This window comes from Sceloporus undulatus, chromosome 1 (genome assembly GCF_019175285.1).
Source record: "Sceloporus undulatus isolate JIND9_A2432 ecotype Alabama chromosome 1, SceUnd_v1.1, whole genome shotgun sequence".
NCBI classification, from domain to species: Eukaryota; Metazoa; Chordata; class Lepidosauria; order Squamata; family Phrynosomatidae; genus Sceloporus; species Sceloporus undulatus.
In genome coordinates this window covers 93,297,354-93,320,288 of record NC_056522.1, presented here as the reverse complement: position 1 = coordinate 93,320,288, position 22,935 = coordinate 93,297,354, and the positions used below count along the sequence as shown (strand labels likewise).

Here is a 22,935-nt window from a genome sequence, read left to right as displayed (position 1 = left end):
ATTATAATAAGTAAAACTAAGGTACTTGAAAGTGAAACACTCAGCAAGTAATGGAGGACTTTAAAAATAAAATTCTAGGCTCTGGGAGAAAGTGCAAAATGTCTTGGTCCAATATGGCATATCCCCCAATCCTCCCAATTTGGCAGGACATACCTAATTAATCCTGTCATCTCAATTTTCTTGCCAAGAAAATATAGGTTTGCCTTAGGATCACCATAAGTCAGAAATGACTTTAAAGCACACAACAACAAGGGTATTTAGAGAGCCAGCATACATGGTGTAGTGGTTTGAGTATTAAGACGACATGAAAACCTGTTTGGACACCTTGGACAAGTCACATTCTCTGAGCCTGAGGGAGGCAAATCTTCCTAACAAAAATCCCATTATAGAGTTGCCATAAGTTGGAAATGACTTGAAGACACACAGCAACAATGAAGTTCATTAAGAAACATGGTTATGGAGCCATGCTACATTTCCAAAAACCCATCCACTCCAGGTTGGGTGGCATTCATTTTGTACAGTGGACAGATTTCACATTAAGCAAATTGGGCTGGCCTAGAGTAATTTTATTGCTTCATATGTGAAGCTGTGTCCATTTGTCTTCCCCATGTACTCCTGTGCAATGTTGTCTGATACAGCTGGATGTTGTGCTGACCTCTCTCTAAAAACCAGTACGTCAAACAACATTCTTGACCACTGAGGTTGCATATTTTGGGAAGGCTCTAATGCACAGAAGTTCCCTTTTCTTGGCAGAGAAAGGATTTTTTTCTTGCAAAATTCATAAGAGAAAGTAAACCAGATTCCCTACTGTGTATACTTTGTGCAACTTTTGTTCTTTTAACTTGTTTTTTTAATTTTTAAAAATTTTGATTAAAAATAGAGAAAAACATTTAAACATATCAAAAATGATATTATAACACATCAAACAAACAAAACATATGACATTTAGAAATCTTCGAACCGAATCACTGAGCTTTGCTATATCCGTCCATAATTTTTTCTCCTCCATTATATAAAATCATAGATATAGTGACCTTATGAAGAAAATCCTCTCTAGCTAAGAGACTTTTGGTATTTAAACCAACCTTATTTATCCAATCAATTTTGTAAATAAAATAATTCTAGGCCTATTAACCAATTAGGCCCCCATTTTAAAAATTTTTTTATCAAAGGGTCCCAGGCTCTCCAAAATGTCCCTAATGATCTTTTTTGTATGCTTTGTGTTAACTTATCCGCTCCCATAAAGTCATAAGATTTCTGTAACCAACCTTTTGTATCAGGAGTTATTTTATTTTTCCATTTTGCTGCATATACTATTCTGGCTGCTGATGTTAAATAAAAAATTAATCGGCCATGTTTTGTTTCCAGTGTTTCTTCTGTGTTTATACTCAATAAATCTTTTTGGGTTGAAGTATATATCTATTTCTAGTATTTCTTCTAATGTTTTATGAATTTCTTTCCGATAGTTATTCGCCAATTTACAATTCCACCACTGATGAAAAAAGGTACCAGATTCTGTTTCACATTTCCGTTATCTATTCTTATTATTTTTATATATTTTGGCTAATTTATATAGTGTATTGTACCAATGGTACTGCATTTAGTAGAAATTCTCTTTAATACTGTAGCATAATGTAAATTTAGGCTTTTTGTCCAAGATTTTTTCCCATTGCTCTAAGTTAATATTATGTCCAAGGTCTCTGGCCTTTTAAACTTGTTTTGAAGGTCTGTAGGGTCAATTGCATAGTCTGAGGGGACACAACAGTCAATACATGACAGGAGAGTTTCTATGGCGGGGTACAGACCGCCGCTTTGCAGCGGTCTGGCGCCGCCGCCAGAAGGTCCGCGGGGGAGCCGGAGCCTTCAGACGGCCCGACTCCCGCGCGGACCGAAAAAAGAAGCTCCAAAATGGAGCTTCTTTTTGCGTCGCGTTTGCGACGTAGCGAGGCGCCAGGGGCGCGCTCGCTACGTCAGCAGCGGCGCGACGCGTCTGGACGCTGTGCGTCCGATACGCAAAGATGGCGGCGCCCATGTAGAAAGGGCGCCGCCATCTTGTACGCATTGACTACGTATTAGGGTTAGGGGGGTGCGGAAGCACCGCCCCTTCCTAACCCTAATACGTATTCAATACGTATTTTTTGGCGGTTTGTAACCCGCCTATAATCAAATTATCAGCTTATGGGTGGTAGCATCTTAGAGGAGACTCTGGCAGTTGTGATCAATATGTTTTTGCTGTAATTTTGGGGCTATACAGATCGCCCCTTTACTGGCAACCTCATGCCGCAGCCCTGATCCAGCCTCCGTAGAGTGCAAAAAGGAGCCGCAGAAAATAGCTCCTTTTTGCACCCTCCAAGGGGCCCCATAGCCATGGCTGCACGGCTTTTTGGCACTCCATCAGTGCTGCATCATTTAGATGTAGCACCAGAGGAATGTCATCATGCTGCGCGCCGTGTAGAGTGGTGTGCGCCAAAATGGTGCCCTGGGAGCGGGGTTAGGACATGCAGATTTGCCATTGCCTTCCTCTGAGAGTGAAAGAGTGTCTTTCCTAAGGTCACCCATTCTGTTTCCTGAGTAAGCATTTGAACCCTGATCTCCTGCAGTCACGGTCCAACATACAAACCACTACCCCATAATGGCCCAAACCATTAGAATTTAAAGTATCAAGTCCTCTAGATTAGGAAATCCAGCAGAACCGGATGCTTCTTACCTCTTGTGTTTGAAATGGATGCATTTTTTACACATGATTTGAGAGATGATGAGGAGAGATGATGAGGAAACTGATTTTCCCATCACCAACTTCATTTTGGTGACGGTTCATGAAGGTTTACATGGAAAATAAATTGTCAAAAGAAAACAGACAAAACACAGAGTACTCAATTTATTTCCAAATACAATTTAAAATGCCAAATAAATGTCTGCGTTCTACAATTTACTGGAAACAAAATTTATAGCATGTATATTATTAGATAAATAATTCCATATTTCTACAAGGTTAGCACTGTTAAAAACAAAGTGTAGTCAGATTCCCAGCATTAGCTGGAATCTATTACCATCCACATGCAGCTTTTAAAGTGCTGTGTGAACTACAGGGCAAGAGTGCCATCTACTGGCAATATGTTTTCTGACTGCAATTTGGCTACATAAAAATTATCTCAATGTTTAGTGAACCTCTGAGTCTTACCATGTTGTCATTGAGGCTTAATATATCTGATAGACTTTAAACTACACTTCATGTGTTCCTCTATCTCTTGATATAACTAGACAAGTAATTATTGGTTGGTTTTCTGGCAGCTTGTATATTAAAACTTTTTCTTCCACAACTCTATGATTCTATTTTAAAACGAATCCCATTAAGAAGGAGAAAAAAACCAAGAAAAGTAAACATTATAATCCTGCCAAGGGGTGGGGTGGTGCTATCAAAAAGTCAGTTATAGGTAAAAAAATAAAATACCATAGTTAACATATGTAATGCATCAAAAGTACTATACAAGAGTGTAGTAAAAGTAGATTATAGTACAATGGCTCTCACCCAAAGACAACATTCATAACTCAGTGGCTAAAGAAAGGGCAGAAAATCATTGCAGAATAGATATATAAGCTATGGTTGTTTGTCTGGGCATACAGTTATTAATAAAAGACTAACCTCCACTCTCAAGAAAGGGAATGTTGATTAACATTTCTGATGCTGAAAGGAGCCATATGACATTTCTCACTTACATCTTTTCTGAAATATTTCTCCAAAAGTTATCATTTTTGGAGGTGGGGAACTTTGCTCACTTCCCTTCTTTGTATGTATGGTAGCATCATACTGAGGCATATAAGGAGAAATAATGTGAATGCAATGGCATTCAAACATCAGGCAACTAATCTGATCTGGCACTGCAATATCATTAAGGGCAAATGAAGCCTAAGAAATATGCTTCCCATATGCTTCCCATGTTTCATGTTTCTTCAGTGAATACCTGTTAGAAGAACAAAGAGTGTACACTTGTTGTTGTAACCTTTTGCTCTAAATTGCAGGCACTTCTCTATCTTTTATACCCTACCACTCTTTTGTGGAGTGAACACTTCACTCCTATTTGCATGTTATGGCAAAAATAGCTGGATTTCCTTGGTGTAGCTTACCTGCAGGATAGTTAAAGATATTTAAAAGTATTCACAAGCCCCAAATACTTGTGTTTGTCATATATAAAAATTGTGATCAATGGCTCATAGGTTTGGGAACCCCTGCTGTCCTTACTGCAGTGGGTAAGCTACATTGGATAGTCATTAAGATACTACAATAATAGAAAAAGTAAGGCACATCTCAAACAATTGGAAGACATATAGTTTGAGTCACAGTGCTGTGCTGAAATGGCAGAATGAACATCACCATTGCCCATATCCATGCACTCTAATTGTTTTTCCCATTTGGTACCAGGTTTGGCTTCCCTTTTGCAATTCTTGGCCATTTTTGTTAACTGTCTGCACTCCCCCTCCCTCCCCTGGTAATTACTGCCAGGAAACATCGTGCCCTATAGCAGGAATAAACTAAAACCAGTCTGGGAAGAAACTCTGAACATAAATAAGCAATAAGAACAACACATGTCTGATTACAGCAGATATATTGGAGGAGAACAGGGCTGACCAGATGCTAGACCATATGATAAGCACCAAGAGTCATGGAGCAGTATTAAAAAATGGGCATTTATATGGTACAGCTGGCTTTGCATAATCTTCTCCTAATTTATGAGGCTGACACATCTGGTGTGTTGCTGTCACTCTATCAAATTCCAGTGTCGCCCCCCCCCCCGCTCCAGCATGCACATTGTATCTTTTTTAAGTATCAGGTTTTAAATAGCTGCCCTTCCAGTTAGTAAAATGATCTTATAATTTGGTAGGTGCATTGTTGCTAACCTATTGTTCACAATACCTTCAGCTGTGCACATACCATCCTCTAAGAATAAACAAGACCTTGTGGGGTTTCCTTCCTGATTTACATATTCCTTTTCATGTTACAGATAACTGTTTACCCAATGGCTGGAGCTTTCTTCCCAAAGGAAGTTGCTCACATGCAGCCATGACTCAATGCATTCTATTCCCCAATACAAAGAAAGAAGATGATGAAGTGCATTTGATCAGAGAATATCCTCTTTACATATCAGGGGGAGGTTTCTATACAGAGGCATTAAATGTGGATGGTGAAGAGACCTAAGAATGAGACATTACATGATTGAAGGAAACTAAGTCATATGAGAGACAGTTGAATGAATTGGGTATGTCTAGCCTAGAGAAGAAATGATGGAGAGGTACAGGACTGCTACCTTCAGATATCTGAAGGACTGTCAGAAGGAGCAAGTTGTTTTCTGCTGACTAAACATTAGGAAAATCCTCTTGACATCGAGACCTGTTTGATAGTAGAACAGACTGGCTCAGAAGAATAGCAGATTCTCCATTACTATTATTTTAAGAGGTTGGATGGTAACCTCTCAAGGCTACAGTAGCTATGGGTTTCCAGTGTTGACTGGACTAGATGATACCTTATGTTCCTTCCAATGCTATATTTCTATGATCCTGTAGTTGTGCGTAGAGCCATGCCAGATGATTGCTATTGTCAATGTCTGTTACATGTCTCAACTTTTTTATGTATGGGAAGAGATGCTGCATTGTTCAGCAGTCCCTTTTCTCCTGAAAAGTCCTGCAGTCCCAACCCAGGGGATATGGGAAGCTACAATGGCAGCTGGATATAGTAACAGAGAAGAACATGAGAAGGACTGAAGAGAGCAAACTTACCATCACTTGTTGTTTGTTCTGTTCAACAAAACATTTCCACACATAGTAAAATATAGGAACAATATATCCACCCAATGTCAAAGGCTGCAAACTACTGAAGTGCAGGCTCTGTTACTGCTTTGGCATCAGCAAGTGCAAAGGGCAGGCATCATGAGCCTACCTAGCATCTAATTAGCTATCTTATCAAGATTAAAGTGTTTACAAATATTTACATGGATATCTGCAATAGCCAAGGGACTACTTATAGTTTTCAGTACTGTTTTCTTACAAGGGGAATATCTCCCATGGGCATCTAGCACCCTAAGTAATCAGTGAGTCAACTTCAGAGACTGAGTCTTTCCAATGGGGCTTGTCATAGCCGGATATGTTTCGGCAGCACATGGGTGGCTGCAGGTTTGCTTTGGCAAAATCCACATTTTCAAAAGTGTTGTCCATTTCTTCTGGATCACTGACAGATTTAAAATAATTGCCATTGTCTGCAGAATTTTGTTCTCCTTCAGGGATCCCCACAATCATGCTTTCTGGCATGCTTTCCATGATACTTTCCTCTCCTGTTTTACTTAAAGCACCCTGGGAGCCATAAGGATCTACTTCTGTGCCACAGTTACTGAAGTCAGTGGTGTTAACCTCGCTCATGAAATACACTTGTTCCAGTGATTTTTTATCATCACATTCAGATAACACTTGCTTATCAGATGATGATGTTATAAAAGAAAAAATTCTGGGTTCTGAGTTTGTGTCGATATTGTTGACCTGGTTCCTTACCACAGCAGCCTTTAAAAAAAAGAAAGAAAAAAGAACAATCAGTTGCTGCTTACATTTTCAGAAAAAAGTCCCACAAATTATTATCAATCAAATTAAAATGATGAGTCTGCAGTACATCAATCTAGTGATTCTCTATATGTTCCTTAGTTCTTCCTCTTTGACATCACCATTCCTAGTTCATTCTATAATGATTCCTGCAAAGCATAAGCAATAATGCCAGAATTCAAAGAGGGTTTTTTAATGACACATCTTCTACTATCTGTAGAACTGGAAAGGAGGCAGCTCTCCTCCATAGCCTTCCCTCTGCACCTCCTGAACTCTGCATCTTTCTGATTCAGAGGATAGGAAAAAGGAAGGAAGTTGTATTGCACCACGGGTCAGCACAATGGACCCAGCAAAAAGCAGGGTTTTTTTTTCCTCCACAGGAGTCAACATTTTGGAGAGGGCTTTCTTTAAGGTATAAGTATGGCACTAGGGGAAAGTAGGACTTTATTTAGAAGGTTAACTGGCAGAAGCTTGAAATATACTTATTCACCCTATCCAATACATTTAATTCATATAATTATATGATAAATAACATGTTAGCATCACTACTGCTCTTGGTTATCTGAGGTTTTGTACCTCCTCATTATATTATTACAAGGTTGAAGATCTGGAAATTTCATTTTTGTTTTTCTGTTAAACTGAATATTGGATTAAGTCTTTATGGAAGAATGATTATAAATCTCAAGTACCATATTGAATAATTCTAAAAGACATTACAAATGAGTTGAAGGAAGTAGAATGGAATGCTTCATATATAGGAAAGGGAATTATAAGATCATAGGAAATCAGCTCTGAGAGGGAGGAAAGTCTAACTAACAATATGAGTTTGTATATACGGTATTCATTGAGATATTTTATACTACTGTGTAATCTGTTTTTTAATTATTAAAATATTAATTAAAAATAAATATAGCACTGGAGGAAAGGTTCAGTGACAATTTAGAGTCTGCCTAAGAAGAAGAAACCTACCCATATCACCCCCTCTCATATCCTTTATGCTGCTCCTTCAAAAGCCTTTCCAAAAGGGTGCAGATGAGACTCTCCTGAATAGCAGGGGTGGTATCAAGAGGGGCTGCAATTTGGAATGGCCATCAATTGATTTGAGAAATCTTGCACAAACATTTCACTTGCACAAGGTTTCTCCATTTAATTTTTGTCACTTTCTCCTTCCAAAATACTAACTAAACTATTCCAGTGTGCCTTTTAACACTCAGGAGAAGCTTTCAAGTAGTTTACAGGGGGAGGAGAAAAATTGGACTGTAAGTACCACCTTTATCTTTGATTCAATTAACAAACTAACTCAAAACTATTCATACCAAAAGGGTTCTATTTTTAGCAATTCTTTCAACACATTTTCCATATGATAAATTACAAGAAACGCCATAAGTTTAGTATTCAGTTGGCATTCAAAACAGCAGATATTTGATCTAGCTAGTCAATACCTTTTGCATCATATCTATAAAATACAAAATCCTCAGGGCAAAAGACATGATCAGTTACTGCACTTCATGGCTCTACTGTGTGAAATGGCTTCCAGTTACCAGAGTGAAGCAGTAACTTGGTGACATTCACTCAGGAGGAAAGACCCTAGAAAGATCTACTGTGACATTCTGAATACTGCTAAAGGAGCCGGATGTATGTTGGTGGAGTACATGTCAACACTGTAGTAACAAAAGGCCATATTAATTGAATCTCTCTTAGGGATGTAAATCTTCATTTTTTTCATTCTTGTGAGCAAGAATGAATAATTTTGACAATTTTCTTCCCACTTTTAATTGCTTACAATGCAGTGGTTATAATACATATGTTGCAGGTGCTGCTTCATGGGAAAATTAAAATAGCAACTGCACTAGCTAATTTAAAACATGTCAGCCCAATGATCCTGCAAGCATCACCATCAGGCTAGACCCTGCCTCCCACTGGTATGCTGGCTCAGGAGGAATTCCAACAGCAAATTGGAGGTATTGTTTTGTGAGATATTAAATGGTATCTAGGTCAGTAATCTAGCTGCTCTTAGTCAACACTCCTCTTAGCACTAGAGTAAATGCATTTAAAAGGTTGCAGCAAACCACTAGAAGTGTGGTTGAGAATGTGCTGGACCTGAATCCCAGAGTTGCTTGGGGAGCAGTTTTCTTTCCTTACTCAGTGAGTGCTTCTGAACACTGTATGTAATCCATTTGTATGCAATTGTACTGGTCTAATCTTTGATAAGCTGCTTTGAGAGCTCCTTTTTTGTTATTAATAACATTAATATCTCCGCCTTGTCATGGACGGATCATTTCCTGGTGGAGGCTAAAATCAAGGCATCTACCCAGATCCCTCCGGGGGGTGGCGGACCCATTAGGATGGTCCACCCTCGAAGGCTGATGGAACCCAAAAGGTTCCAAGAAGCCCTAGAGGGGTATATGGTTGGAACTGATGGCGACTCTGTTGATGCCCTGACTAACACCTGGGTCACTGATCTCTCCAGGGCTATACACAGTATCGCTCCCAAGCATCCTCTCAGGCCTGCTTCCAAAAAACAGCCCTGGTACACGGAAGACCTCTGGGCAAGGAAGCGGGTTCTGCGACGACTAGAGCGCAAATGGTGGAGACATCAGGACTTAGCCGACAAGGCACTCCTAGGCTCTCTTTTGGAGGACTACGGAGTGGCGATAGGCGCAGCAAAGAACTCGTTCTATGCTGCGCGTATAGCATCCGCGGAGTCGCGTCCGGCAGAGCTGTTCAGGGTAGTGAGGGAGCTTACTCAGCTGCCCCCCTCCCTGAACTCTATTTTGGAACCATCCAAGGCCTGCTGCGACGAGTTTAACAACTTCTTCGTGGATAAAACCTCTCGGATAAGGGCTGATCTCGACGCCAGTACTTGTTCAGGAACCAGAGTAGAGGTCTCCAGAGCCTCCGTGGATTCTATTTTACTGGATCATTTTGAGTCTGTAAATACTGAGGAAGTGGACAAGATCCTTAGAAGTGTTAGGAAGACAACTTGCTCTCTTGATCCCTGTCCCTCGTGGCTAGCGGCTCGGGGGGGGGCGGTTGTAACCACTATGTTGCACCGCATAATTAATGCTTCATTCAGGGGAGGGCGCTTTCCATCCAGCTTGAAATTGGCCATAGTTAAACCACTGTTAAAAAAGCCCTCCCTAGACCCCCTGATGCATAATAATTATCGGCCTGTTTCGCTGCTACCTTTCTTGGGGAAGGTGATCGAGAGGGCAGTTGCAATCCAGCTTCAATTGGTCTTGAATGATACTGATTTACTAGACCCATTTCAAACCGGCTTCCAGGTGGGCTATGGAGTTGAGACTGCCATGGTTGCCCTGGTCGATGATCTCCGTCTGGGCATGGACGGGGTAGCGTGTCCCTGTTAGTGCTCTTAGACATCTCAGCGGCTTTCGATACCATTGACCATGGTACCCTTCTGGAACGCCTGAGGGAGTTAGGTATCGGGGGCACTGCGCTCCAGTGGTTCCGTTCCTACCTCTCGGGTAGATTCCAGATGGTGCAGCTGGGGGACGTGTGGTCTGATAAGAGGGCACTTACATCTGGTGTCCCTCAAGGAGCCATTCTGTCCCCCATGCTATTTAACATTTACATGAAACCGCTGGGAGAGATCATCCAGAGACATGGGGCGCGGTGTTATCAGTACGCTGATGACACCCAAATATGTTTCTCTGTGTCTCCGACTGATGCAGTGACCAAGGATGGCATCTCTCCTGTAGATGCCTGTCTGGAGTCGGTAATGGGCTGGATGAGGGAAAACAGACTCAGTTTGAATCCAGAGAAAACGGAAGTGCTCGTGATAGGTTCCCCGGGCCCGGGGATGGATGTTTGTCCACCTGTTCTGAACGGGGCCACGCTCCCCTTGAAGGACTCAGTTTGCAGTTTGGGGGTGCTTCTTGACTTGTCGCTCCACCTTACATCTCAGGTGGATGCAACGGTCAGGAGCACCTGTTATCAGCTTCGGCTGATACGCCAACTGCGACACTACCTGGGCCAGGGGGACCTTGAAACGGTGGTACATGCTCTGGTGACCTTTCGGTTGGATTCCTGTAATGCGCTCTACATGGGGCAACCCTTGTACCATACTCAGAAGCTACAATTGGTTCAGAACATGGCAGCAAGACTGGTCACTGGATCTTCCAGGGCCAGTCACATAACACCTGTACTTAAAGACCTACATTGGCTGCCCATTCGCTTCCGGGCGCAATACAAGGTGTTGGTTATTACCTATAAAGCCCTAAATGGCTTGGGCCCAGGGGACTTGGAGGACCGCCTCTCTCCATATAATCCGCCCCGCACACTCAGGTCAGCCGGGAAGCAACTGTTGAGAGTTCCAGATGCAAAATATTCTACGACAGCACAGAGGGCGTTCTCTATCTCGGCCCCGTAGCTCTGGAACTCTCTTCCCAGCGAGCTCCGCTCGGCTGCCTCCCTTGACCTATTCAGGAAGGGGTTAAAAACCTTCCTTTTTCATCAAGCTTTCCCCTGATCCGATGTAATTTCTGCTCTCCCCTCACTGCATTTGTACTTGAGCTAGCTTGGTAGTTGTTGTTTGTAATTTTTAATTCATTTTATTGCTGTTTTTATGGTATTGTATATCATTGCATCCTGTAACCCACCTTGATCTGTGGAAAGGCGGGCTAGAAATAAAGATATTATTATTATTATTATTATTATTATTATTATTATTATTACACAGAATGACAGATTCTTAGGTTCCTACAAAAAGACTTACCAGAGACTTGGGAAGTTTAATGTTTTTCTTCTTCATACATATGAAGATTATTGTAAGGATCACCATCAAAACAAACAAGCCAATTATACCAAGAATTATGGGAACCGTTAAATCTACAAAAATATTAAAAAGACAGACACATTGATATATCAAGATTTCATCTACCTATTATTACTACATTTCATGCACAGGACAAAGGTTAGACAAGACTGCATGAAAGAGGGCCTTCTCAGCCATGGCACCACAACTGTGGAATGACCTCCCCCTGGAGGCCTGATTGGCACCTACACTTATGGCATTTAGGCACCAGGTTTAAACTTAGTTGCTCATCAAAACCTTGGGCATTATTAATTTAACCCAAATATGAATGTACATAGTTTTAAAATCTTTAAAATCTGTTTTTTTTAATTTATTACTCCTGGTTAATATGTTTTTACCATAATGTTTTTAGTTTTAAACTTTCTAACTTTTTTTAATGCTTTTGCAAACTTCCCTATAATCTTTGATTTATGCCACCCTTTGTTCACTGGATCAGGGTTGTGGCAACCACACGCCACATCCCCAATCTGGCATTTTCCTAGCTCAAAAAGAAGTGGCAAAATGCACCCCCCCCCCCTTTGCTGCCGCCACTCTTCTCTGTGTCTGTGGTGTCTAATACCTGCATACAGGAGTATTCCCATGCTGCCCATGTGACTCTGGCTTGGGGATGGAGTCGGGATGTGCAGTGCGCAGCTGCCAACCCCCCCCCCTCAAAAAAGCTGGTCTGCTTTCCCCCAAAGTTGATATAGGGTGTGGTATAAATATAAAGAAGAAGGAGAGGAAGAACAAGACAAAGAGGACTACACTTCCCAAATTTAACTTTATTCCATTGAAACTCTATCTATTTTTAATTAAAGCCCTTGAATAAACCAGATTTTTGACATGTGAAGGCCTTCAGAACAGGAAAGATTGATCTTTCACAGTGGTGCCTGACAAAATTATGCTTTATCACGATTGTATCACAAGCAGAAATCTTTGTTTGGTAAGACTCAAAACCTATTTATGTTAGTTGCTTCTCTAGAGATTGAAGTATGATGTAGTATGTCAGAATAAATACTTTAGGTTGGATATAAAGACTGAGCTGCCTCTGAATAACTTTGAACCTCCTGTTAAATTAAATATTGACAGTTTACCTGATTGATGTTTAGAAAGAACGTCAATACAGCTTTCTTTTGATTCTTCACCTTTTACACTATAGTCTTCAGAAATGCCATGAGCTGAGACACAGTAGGAAGTATCCCACAAAGGAATGTGGAAATTTATGGTACAGTTTTTGTGATTGCATCTTTCTGTTTCAAATTCTTGATGCTATAAAAAAGGAGAGTACTGATATTTAAAAATTAAAAAGAAACTATTTCTGTTTACATAAATGAAATAGATAGAATAGCAAAGGTCCCTAGCCGACTTATATACTTTTGAAACAATTCATTGTTCCTGATTTATCAGCTGAAAAAGAGAAAGCCTCTTTTTTCCTATGCATTTTGTTCTCATTTAGGCATATAGCTGTTCTTTAGTTAACAAAAGTACCCACCCTGAGCTTGTTCTGATCAGTTCTGACTATTCTTAACTTGCGGTAGTTTTGTGGCATTTTAAAGTATAGCAGACACTTATGGCACAAGCTTCCATGGGCCAGAATCCACTTTGTCAGATGCTTAAATTCCAATTCTGGTTTCAAAATAAAATAATTCAACAAACTAGCTTCTGGACATTTTCTTTGATCAGTTATTTCTTAAGTGTTCAGTTGCACTATTGCTGACTCATATCGCAAGAAAAGAAGATTCTGCTTTCTATGTTATTCATGCCATTTCAATACTGTTCTCCTAATCTTATTTAACTTCTCATTATGAGATCTGCTACTGATCTCATTATCTTTGTCCTGAGTCTGACCACTCCTGTCTTCTTTCTACTCCATATTCCTTCGTTCATTCTTTAAAATATCTACACAGAAATTGTACAATCAACAGCAAAGAACAACTGAAAGAATTCTAAAACATAGCAAATAATTCAAGCAAAACATTTTAAACAATTTAAAATCATATACAGATTCAAGCCAAGATCTTTCGATCACAAAATCACTGGTGAAGAGCCCCACTTGAGCTTGGAACTGAAATTAACTTAATGTTGGTGCCAAGTGAATTGCCAAGGGGAGGGCATTCCACAACTGGAATGCCACAGTAGAGAAGACCCTCCCTCATGTCTCCACTGGTAGGAAATTAAAGATGGCACTTTCAGGAGATCTCAGTGCTCGGTCAGAAATATATAAGGAGAGGCGCCAAATATCAAAATCCCAAGATATTAGGACTTTAAATGTCACCAGCACCATGAATTCAGTCAAGAAGTATACTGGCAGCCACTGCAAATGTTTAAATTTGATCTCATGTAGTTTCTGTAAGCTGTTCTTGCCAGTAGTCTAGCTGCTGCATACTGTAGTAGCTGCAGCCTCTATGTTGTTTTTCTAGGGCAACCCCTACAAAGTACATTGCAGTAATCTAACAAGAAAGTTAACTGTCACATGGCTTTTCATTTGCTAGTACATTCACTTTAAACCTTTGCTCCTTGGTTTTAAGTGATTACATATTGCTGCTCTTCATTCTCTCTCTCTTAATTTCACTACTACTTCCTCTGAACAAATCTTGCCAAGAAAACTCAATGGTAGGTTCACCTTAGGGTCACAATATGTCAGAAATGACTTGAAGGCACACAACACACACACACACAAAGAGAGAGAGAGAGAGAGAAAGAGTTCACGCCTTTAATATTCCCACCATGCTGCTAGACAGTTCCTCCCTTTGTGCTAGGGTTACATAAATTATAGTTGTAACATACCTCTTCTTGATTTCCTTTTTTCCAAAAGGACACTTTGTATGTGAAGTCTGTGAAGTTTGCTTTTATGCTAAGCGTACGCTTCTTGCGATATGGAGTGAGAGGGTGTTCAATATCAACTTGGATTCCATGACCAAGAACATAGAGGTTAAGTTTTGGTGGTCCTATTTGACCTGAAACAATTGAAAAATTTCTATTAATATTAAAGGTTATAGTATAATACTGAGCTAGTCTGGTACAGTAGTTTAATGGTTGGACTACTAGGATTCTGGGAGACCAGGATTCAAATCCCTGCTCAGCCATGGAAACCTACTGGAGAATCCTGGGCAAGTGACACTTTCTTAGCCTCAGAGGAAGGCCGTCGCAAACCTCATCCAAAGAAATCTTGCCAAGAAAACCCCATGATAGGTTCACATTAGGGTCAGAAGTCACCATAAGTCAGAAACTACTTGAAGGCACACAATACAACAGTATAATAACAAAGCTAGCCCATTTCCAAAATTAAATAGACTAAGAAATTACTGGTATGAAAAGAAGTAGTATGAGAAAATCTCTGTCCTTCCCAGGAGAAATGTAGCCAAGAACCCAGTTCTATGGTTTAATAGTTCTATAACTAAAGAATCCAATTCAGAAAAGAAAATGTCTGGATTCTGGACAGCAGGAACCATGGAGGTCAAGGACCCAATTAATTATTCTTGTATTGCCACTGCACCCTCCTCTCAGCTGGAATACAATGCAACAGGAGTCAATTCTTAAGAAGTCTGAACTATAATACAATCAGCCTTGCATATCCATGGATTCTTTATCCAAAGAGTCAAGCATCCCTGGCTTGAAAATTTTCAAAAATATAAAAATTCTAAAAAGCAAACATTGATTTTACCATTTTATATAAGGCACACCATTTTACTATCCTTATATTTTATGGGACTTGAACAATCATGGATTCTGGTAACCATGGGGGGTCCTGGAACCAAACCATAGCAGATACCAAATTACAGCAGCTTTCCAAAAATTGCAAGAAGGCAATCTTTCCAAATATTGGTGCGTTACAGACCGCTCCTTGGGGTGGCCTGTAGGCACTCCTTTCCCCGCCGGATCGGGGCCTCAGCTGTCAGAGCGGCATCCTCCGAGGCCCCGATCTGCCGCTTTCCAGGCTGCAGGGAAGTGGCAAAAGGCCGCTTCCCTGTGGCCTGGAAAGGGGTGTCCTTGGGGTTTCATGCCCCAAGGACACCCGACGGCAGCGAGGAGGAGGAGAAAGGGGGCCCCTTTCTCCCTTGTGTCACTGGCGCATCCGTCTAAAGGCTGCACCAGCGACGCAAAACGCGGAAGGAACTCTGCTTCGGAGCTCCTTCTAGCACCACGGAAAGGGTGCTCTATGCGCCCTTGTGCGGCACAAAGACGTTATGTCCGCGCCGCCCCGTTTGGAGGTGGCGCATTCATGATGTCGTAATGGCAGCCCCTATGTGTATAGGGCGCCGCCATTTTGTACATCCTGGGGACATACTAGGGTTAGGTGCGTGCACTTTCCCTAACCCTAGTATGTCCCCAGGACGTATTTTACGCCCGTCTGTAACGGGTCTATATTGTCAGGGATGATGGGAGTTATAGCTCTTCACCTCTGGCTCGAACTCACCACCTTGTTACGCACCGCACTGACCAGTTTTGGTCAGTGGTTAAAGCTTTGCTCAAAAGCAGCAGAGTTACAGAGAATAGGCTGAAGACCCTGACAAACTCTCCAAGCCTTCTCACTCTTGCTTCCACAGAAGTCTTCACCCTTCTTCAGGATTTAGCTGGCTCTTGTAGCTTGACTCAAGACACCGGACAACTCAGTAGTCTTATATAAAAGATCTACTTTATTCTACTATATACAGCTCCAAAACTATCCAACACAACTCCACACTACTCCAATACAACAATACTCCTCCACAACTACTACCCACAAAATACATTGGGATTCATAGTAATTAATATAGCCATTGGAAAACACCACCCACCTAGCTAGTTTCCACCCAGTGGGCGTGTACATCCATTTTCATTGGTTCTCTTGTTTCATCCCACAATTAATGATTTCATCATCTCACCTTGTCCACTTAACAATTCTCAGGTGCATTCAATTATCCACTTTACATTTCTGTCCTTGGCATTTAGGACTTGCTAATTACATTACCTTTTACACCTGTGTAGCTCCTAATTGCTTTTGCTGAGTCATCCTGACTCTCACATACATGTTTTATTTTTTTGACTGTATATCCCATGTTGCATTTTCCTTAACATTTTGTACATCCTGGGGACATACTAGGGTTAGGTGCGTGCACTTTCCCTAACCCTAGTATGTCCCCAGGATGTATTTTACGCCCGTCTGTAACGGGTCTATATTTCCCAAAAAAGCCCCCCCCCCAAAAAAGCATATCTTCATATGTATGCCCCCATTGAATGGGTTTAGGAATATCCCACATCTCAATGTGGCATGCCTTTTCAGTGTTTTTAAATCTCTGACAACTCTTTCTTAAATAGAAATTTCCCCAGGAGGTATCATCACAATATATCTCTTAGCTTTGTCCACCACAGCTAAGACTCCTTGGCCTGTCTGCGCTACCGCAGAGCCTGTACAGACCGGCATTATATACTGGCATGGGGATGGCGTGGCAGTGTGGCGTAGGTATGCCAGCCGCCCCCACACCGGCATCACACCGCACACCCAATCACGGCAGGGGGCATCACAGTGCTCTGTTGGCACAGCGTTTAAATGAAGTGCACAAAAGGAGTGCCGAAAAGCTGCGACGGCAGCTAGGCTGCCCTTTCTGCAGCAGGAAAAGGCTTTGTGGCTTCTTTTTGTGCCATGGAAAGGCCAGATCAGGGCTATGGTGTGTGGTTGCTGTGGCCCTGATCCAGCGAGGAAAGGGGCAGCATGGAGCCACCCCTTAGGGGCGGTTTGCTGATCCCCTAGGTCTCTTATACCTGGTCTCCAAATACACAGCAGGGAAGAATCACACACAGACAGAGGGTGAAGGGTTTCAAGCTAAGGGCATGGAAAGTTTTTTTTTTTTTGTAGTACAGCTTCCAAACAAACATGGAGTTAGGGAATTATATTTTTAAAAAGTAACTTTTTCAAGCTTTGAAGAAGTAGCTATTGAGGAACCATTTATTTTCTGTTAACTGCCTCAGGTCATCAGAACAAGAAAAGCCATTACAGGTAACTCCAGGGGTGCCTGCCGGGCAGAATACAACAGACTTCCTTCTTATGTACTTTTTCTTTTGGCCTGACCTCACAAAACAACACTGCTCAGATTAAAGGCAGCATGCATGGCATTATATCTTACTAGATAGGTGCTGCTTGTTTCTATTTTTAATAGAGCATAAGTCTTCTGTCAGGCTGCCAAAGGAGCCTGAAGGAGTCAGTGCGACTGTTGGTTTGATAGTCTTGTCTACCCAAGGAACAGAATAAGGTGGAACAATTCTTTACTGGTAGGAAGGGCTGTGTCACTTCAAAGAGCAGATATGGGATCACACTTATCAATGCCCCACTAACTTACACTTCTTTCAAGCAGAAAACCTACACAACATGTTCTAACATAGGCCACTTAATTTATCCCAAAAGTGCTAGGATACCATATATAAATTATACTGACCTCATGTATAAGTCAAGGACAGGTTTTGGGGCCAAAATTATGGATTTTGATACGTCTCGTGGATGTTGAATGTAAAATTTAGGACCATGTAACAAAAGATGTAAAGGATGAAGGAAAAGAAAACAATGCCCCCCCCCCCCAAAAAAAAATTCCAGCAGGCATAACTGTGCTCATACTAAAGGCTGAAGGGATGAGAAAGCAGACAGGAGTCAGTGCTTACAGGACAGATTATACTCATGCTTTTGATGGTTCCTTTGTAAATAAGAGTTAAAGTATAGTCTTTACATTGACCCATGGATAAATCAACTAGGTTTTTTTGGAGTCAATTTTTGACTAAAATTTCTAAACTTATACATGAGTATATATACTATGTTGTTGTTTTCCCAAATGACAGGGCTTTTTTATGGAAGGGAAAATTCAAAAATATTAACCCAAAATAGGAAGTGTTACAGTTGACTTTAAGACCTTAAAATTTTACTGCTTCATTCATTTGCCTGTTGCATTGTGGATCAAATCCATGATGAACCAGGCAGCATACTGAGGTTTGACACGGAAAGTCCCAGGCTAAAAATACCTACATATCAACGGAATTTACTGAATTGTTTTGGATATGGGAAATTTTTAAACACCTAGCCTGCTTCAAAGGACTCTTGTGATGCAACATGGTGAATTGACTGAAACAATAGTAAATACAGACAACATATAAAAACATTCACCATACAAATTCTAAAATCATATTTGCAGAGTACACCAGGAATACTAACAAGTTAATGTCATTCAGTTGTTGTTAACCAATCACTGCAACAGAATGTTATAAACATGTTATAAACCTTAAATAGATATGCCCAAAATTTAACAGCTAGCCCTCAATTTCTTCAGGGGTTAGGGGCACAGAATCCCTGTGAAAGTGGGAAAACGATACAAATATTTTAAGCTTTCCCCCCACAAACATGCATGCTATTGGCTCTGCTGCTGCAAATATCTCCACCTCTGCCACATCCCAGTGCTTCTGCATCCTAGGCTGATGACACTGCTGCAAAAATCTCCTGCAGTGTCATCATCCTTCTGCTTTCCCTTCTCTCTGTCTCCTTTTCTGGCCCATACTTCTCTTTCCTGTCTTGGAACTATGACACCTTTGTGAAGTCGAAGGCTTTCATGGCCGGCATCCATAGTTTTTGTGGGTGTTTCAGGCTATGTGCGAAAATAATTTATTCTTGACGTTTCACCTGCATCTGTGGCTGGCATCTTCAGAGAATGCTGACATGGAAGAGAGTTGAGTATATATATATTGTGTGACCTTGGATAGGGAGGAGTGATTTCCATGTGAATCTGTGTATTGTTCTGTTGTTGATGGCAAGGCCTCAGGGTGCAAGGATATGCAAAGAGGATTAGTGTCTGCTTAATTAGTGATCATTGTCTGCTGGGAAAACCCCTGACCCTGGGTGGTTTTGCATTTGCAGAGTCCTGATTTTCCTGTTTTTAGGACACCTTTGCCTTACTCCCAGATTGCTTCCACTTCTCAGTCACCTTTCTCCTCCTCCCTGATTTGGAGCTAAGCAAAAAGTTCTCATGTCATTGTTTGCTTACTCGCTCACTGGCCAGAGAGGAAAGGAAGGGAGCATGCAAGCACAGATGCCCAGAGAGGAGCCCCTGTGGCAAGAGGCTGCTGCTGGGTTGCAACCACCTCCCAGGATATCTGCAGGATGCCTCCCGCCTGTCTCCCAGCTGGCCTTTTGTACTAAAAACTTGGTAGGTGGAGATCTCCCAGTCCTTCTGCTTTAACCCAGCCATGCCTGCCTCCACCATTGCCACAGGGCTGTGAGAAGAACCTTGCTTTCAGCATTCAATCCATGTTGTTTTGAGCTATAGCAGAAGGATCTGCATGTGCCTGGGTTTAGTTTGGAAGGAAATACAGATGGAAGGAAGGAAGGAATAATGGAGATATTGGTGGAGAGCCCCTCTTTTCACCCCATGGGCCTTTCTTCTTGCTCCCTCTTTGCACTCATCCCATGGCCAAGATTTCCTCCTTGGCTGCTTTATGCCTGTCCTGATGGACCCCCCAGAAAAACAGCCCAGCAAAGCCAGACTCGGGCAGGCAGAGGTATCTTGGTCCTTCTGCTGTAACTCCAAGCAAGGCTGCTGCTTGGAGTACGATAAAATGCAATAAGCATGCATCCCTATATAAAATAAGGGGGAGCTAGCACCTGAGCCTGCCAGGATGGGGGGTAGGTCAGTAAAAACATGATGTCTCCTGGGCACTTTTGATGGCCTAAATTACTTGCTCCCAAGTGAGAGCCAGCTTTGACAAGAGGCCATGTCATGTAATGGCTGGAGTGCTGGATGAAGCCAGCCCAGGATCTATACTTTGCTAGGGATACATCTACACAGGAGAAATAATACAGTTTGATACCACTTTAAGTGCTGTAGTGCCATTCTATGGAATCCTGGGAATTGTAGTTTTACAAGGTCTTTAGCCTTCTCTGGCCAAGAGTGCTGGTGCTTCACAGAACTACAAATCCCAGGATTCTGTAGGATGGAGCCATGGCAGTTAAAGTGGGGCAAACTACATTATTTCTACAGTGTAGAAGAACCATCAGAAACACAATGCACTCAGTGCATTATTATACATTATTATACTGTATAATAATAATAATAATAATAATAATAATAATAATAATAATAATGCATTCAGTGAGATTTCATACTCTTCAACTGTCCCAATTTAGCAGGGACACTCCTGATTAATCCTCTGTTATCCTATCTCCTGGTTGGATGGGGGGGAGGGGAAAATATCCAGGAAAGCCAAACTTGGGTGGGAGCAAATCTCCTGGTCCTTCCTCTGTAATTTGGCTGACACTGGTGCTGCCTTTTGCAGTCTCGGACCATGGGAAAAACCCCACTCTTGGCATCCAGCCTTCCATTATTCTCACTTGGAGTCACAGCAAAAGGACCAGGAGACCTACACCTGCCCCAATTTGGATTTGCTGGGCTGCTGTTCTTCTCCTCTGTCCTCATCCAGGAATGAGGCCACTGAGGAGGAGACCTTGGCTGAGGGATGGGTGCACAGGGGGAAGCAAGAAGGATTGCCTGCCTTTGGGGTGAAGGGGATGCCTGGCACCAAGCCTTGCCCTCCCTCCCCCTTTCATTTCCTTCCTTCCAAGCTGAACCTGAGTGGGTACAGATTTCCTGGTCCTTCCACTGTAACTCCAAAAGTGGGGTTCTTCCCACAACCTTAGTCCATGAAAGGGGGGTGCTGATGAAGGGAAGTGCATATGGGTTACAACAGAAGGACTGGAAGACCTGTGTCTGCCCAAATTTGTTTCAGAAGGCTATCTGGGGGAAGAGTGGGGATGTTTTGCGTCTTCAAAAGAATTCTTGGCAAGCAGCTATGGCCCAGTAGCATCCCCTCACAACCGCTGCTGGGGCTCCTGCCTAGGTGTCCACAATTCCCTGCATGCACACTCCCTTCCATGCCTCTCTGGCTGGTCTGACCTGCAAGCAAGCGATGCCACCCTTGGGAAAGCCACAATGGCAGGAGAACTCTGCGCCAAGTTCCAAATCAGGGAGGAAGAATAGGGTGGCTGAGAAATGGAAACAGCAGCAAAGTGGGGAGGCAGTGGCAGTGGTAATGGCCTGGAAGCAAGGCAGTGGTGCCAGGGTGGGAAAGGGTGGTATGGGCTGAGGTATGGGTCGGGAAAGGAGATGGAGAGGAGTAAGAGTGGAAGGGGGGCAATGACACTGCTGGAGCTGTTTGGAGCAATGGCATCCTAGGAGGCAGAGGGGAGGATGGCTTACAGCCAAACCTACGAATAATCAAATCCACAAAAGAAAAACCTGCAAAAGTTGAGGACTGACTGTATTTCATAATTAAAAGCTGGTACATATTCAAAATTTAAAGCTATATGTTTAAGTGGCAACTTACCATTCCTGTATATATTAAATTGTTGTGACTCTGTATACTCAGATTCTTGTGGTCCAGCAAGAGCTTTAACTCTCACCCAGAAAGACACACACTGTTCAACTTTGTGTGTGAGGTCACAATAATGCTGTGATATGTTCACACAGCTACTGAATTCCAAGTAAACACCAGATGAAAAACTGTAACAAAGTATACAAAATTCAGGTTCAAAACATTACAAATGTTGTCAAAACTGTAAAGGAAGTCTGCATTTGTCACACATTTCATTACAAAGTGAAAATCACAACTGAACGAGCAGACATTTAGAAAACGCACTACATTATAGTTTAAAATCAGTATGTCTTACCCATAGCATAGGAGTTCTACAACAAAAAGAGGTTCTGAGGATAAACTTTTGTAATCCCACTGCACCGAAGTGTTGAAATTAAATGATTCTATGATAACATTAGTTGGTTGAGGCACTGAAACAAAGAAAAAGATTATTAATGCCATGTGCACCGAAAGACCCTGGAATTCAGATTGGGTCACATCAAATATTCTTATTGTGCCTCACTATACATTGGAACTCTCATTTGATGTCAAAAAATACATGCCATGCTCAGTGCAAGTTTTTTTTAAAAAAAGTCTAACATATCAGCATTAAATAAGAAAACAACCAGAAATAAATTTACGAGCATATCAAAAGAGTGTAAACTGAATATATATGTGTGCGTTTGGGGGAAGGTTGCTATATAAAACTGCACTTTGCCTCCTGCCTCCAGATATTATACTTCATACCTAAAAGTAAACAAAAAGAAATGGATGATCTTTACACTTCCAAAAAAAAAAATAAAAAAAAAATAGAGGGGGGAGGGTAACTACAAATACGGATGTAGGTATCTTCTGCTTATCTGGTTTTTGTTTTTTGGATCCCCCCCCCCCAAACAGATGTAAAAGATGTAGCCTGGTTTTCAGTTTACCTTTTACCCTTACTAATAAATAATTAAACATTTACAACCCTTTATAACATCACCCTGATAAAGACTCTGCATTAATTTTTATAACTTTTCATTCCTCAAATAATCTTTGCCCTGGAACAATGAGCATTTACTTAGCATTCTTTCTCAGGTATTATCCATACAACCTTGTCAATTACAGTTGGCACTCCATATTTATGGGGGTTAGGGGTGTAGAGCCCTTGTGAAAGTGGGAAAGCTGTGAATATCTGT

At 41.6% G+C, this 22,935-nt stretch overlaps 1 protein-coding gene across 1 annotated transcript; it reads right to left on the bottom strand.

Moving 5' to 3' along the window:
• Positions 1 to 2,863: 2,863 nt before the first annotated feature.
• LOC121919247 (interferon gamma receptor 1-like) lies at positions 2,864 to 22,239 on the bottom strand. The gene is made up of 6 exons (XM_042445644.1): positions 22,074 to 22,239; positions 21,731 to 21,906; positions 14,183 to 14,352; positions 12,490 to 12,664; positions 11,318 to 11,430; positions 2,864 to 6,546 (listed from the first exon to the last, which is right to left on the bottom strand). Exons 1-6 carry the CDS (start codon positions 22,217 to 22,219, stop codon positions 6,073 to 6,075), a joined length of 1,254 nt encoding a protein of 417 aa, XP_042301578.1. The 5' UTR covers positions 22,220 to 22,239; the 3' UTR covers positions 2,864 to 6,072.
• Between the last annotated feature and the right edge of the window lie 696 nt (positions 22,240 to 22,935).

What these genes read in the sequence shown, in the direction of transcription:
- LOC121919247 (XM_042445644.1), bottom strand. Translation starts at nt 22,219, where the DNA reads ATGGCATTAATAATCTTTTTCTTTGTTTCAGTGCCTCAACCAACTAAT. An exon ending in GTAGAACTCCTATGCTATGG is followed by an intron (nt 21,907 to 22,073) that starts GTAAGACATACT and finishes ACTTTGTTACAG; the next exon opens with TTTTTCATCTGGTGTTTACT. An exon ending in TCTTTCTAAACATCAATCAG is followed by an intron (nt 11,431 to 12,489) that starts GTAAACTGTCAA and finishes ATATTTTTGTAG; the next exon opens with ATTTAACGGTTCCCATAATT.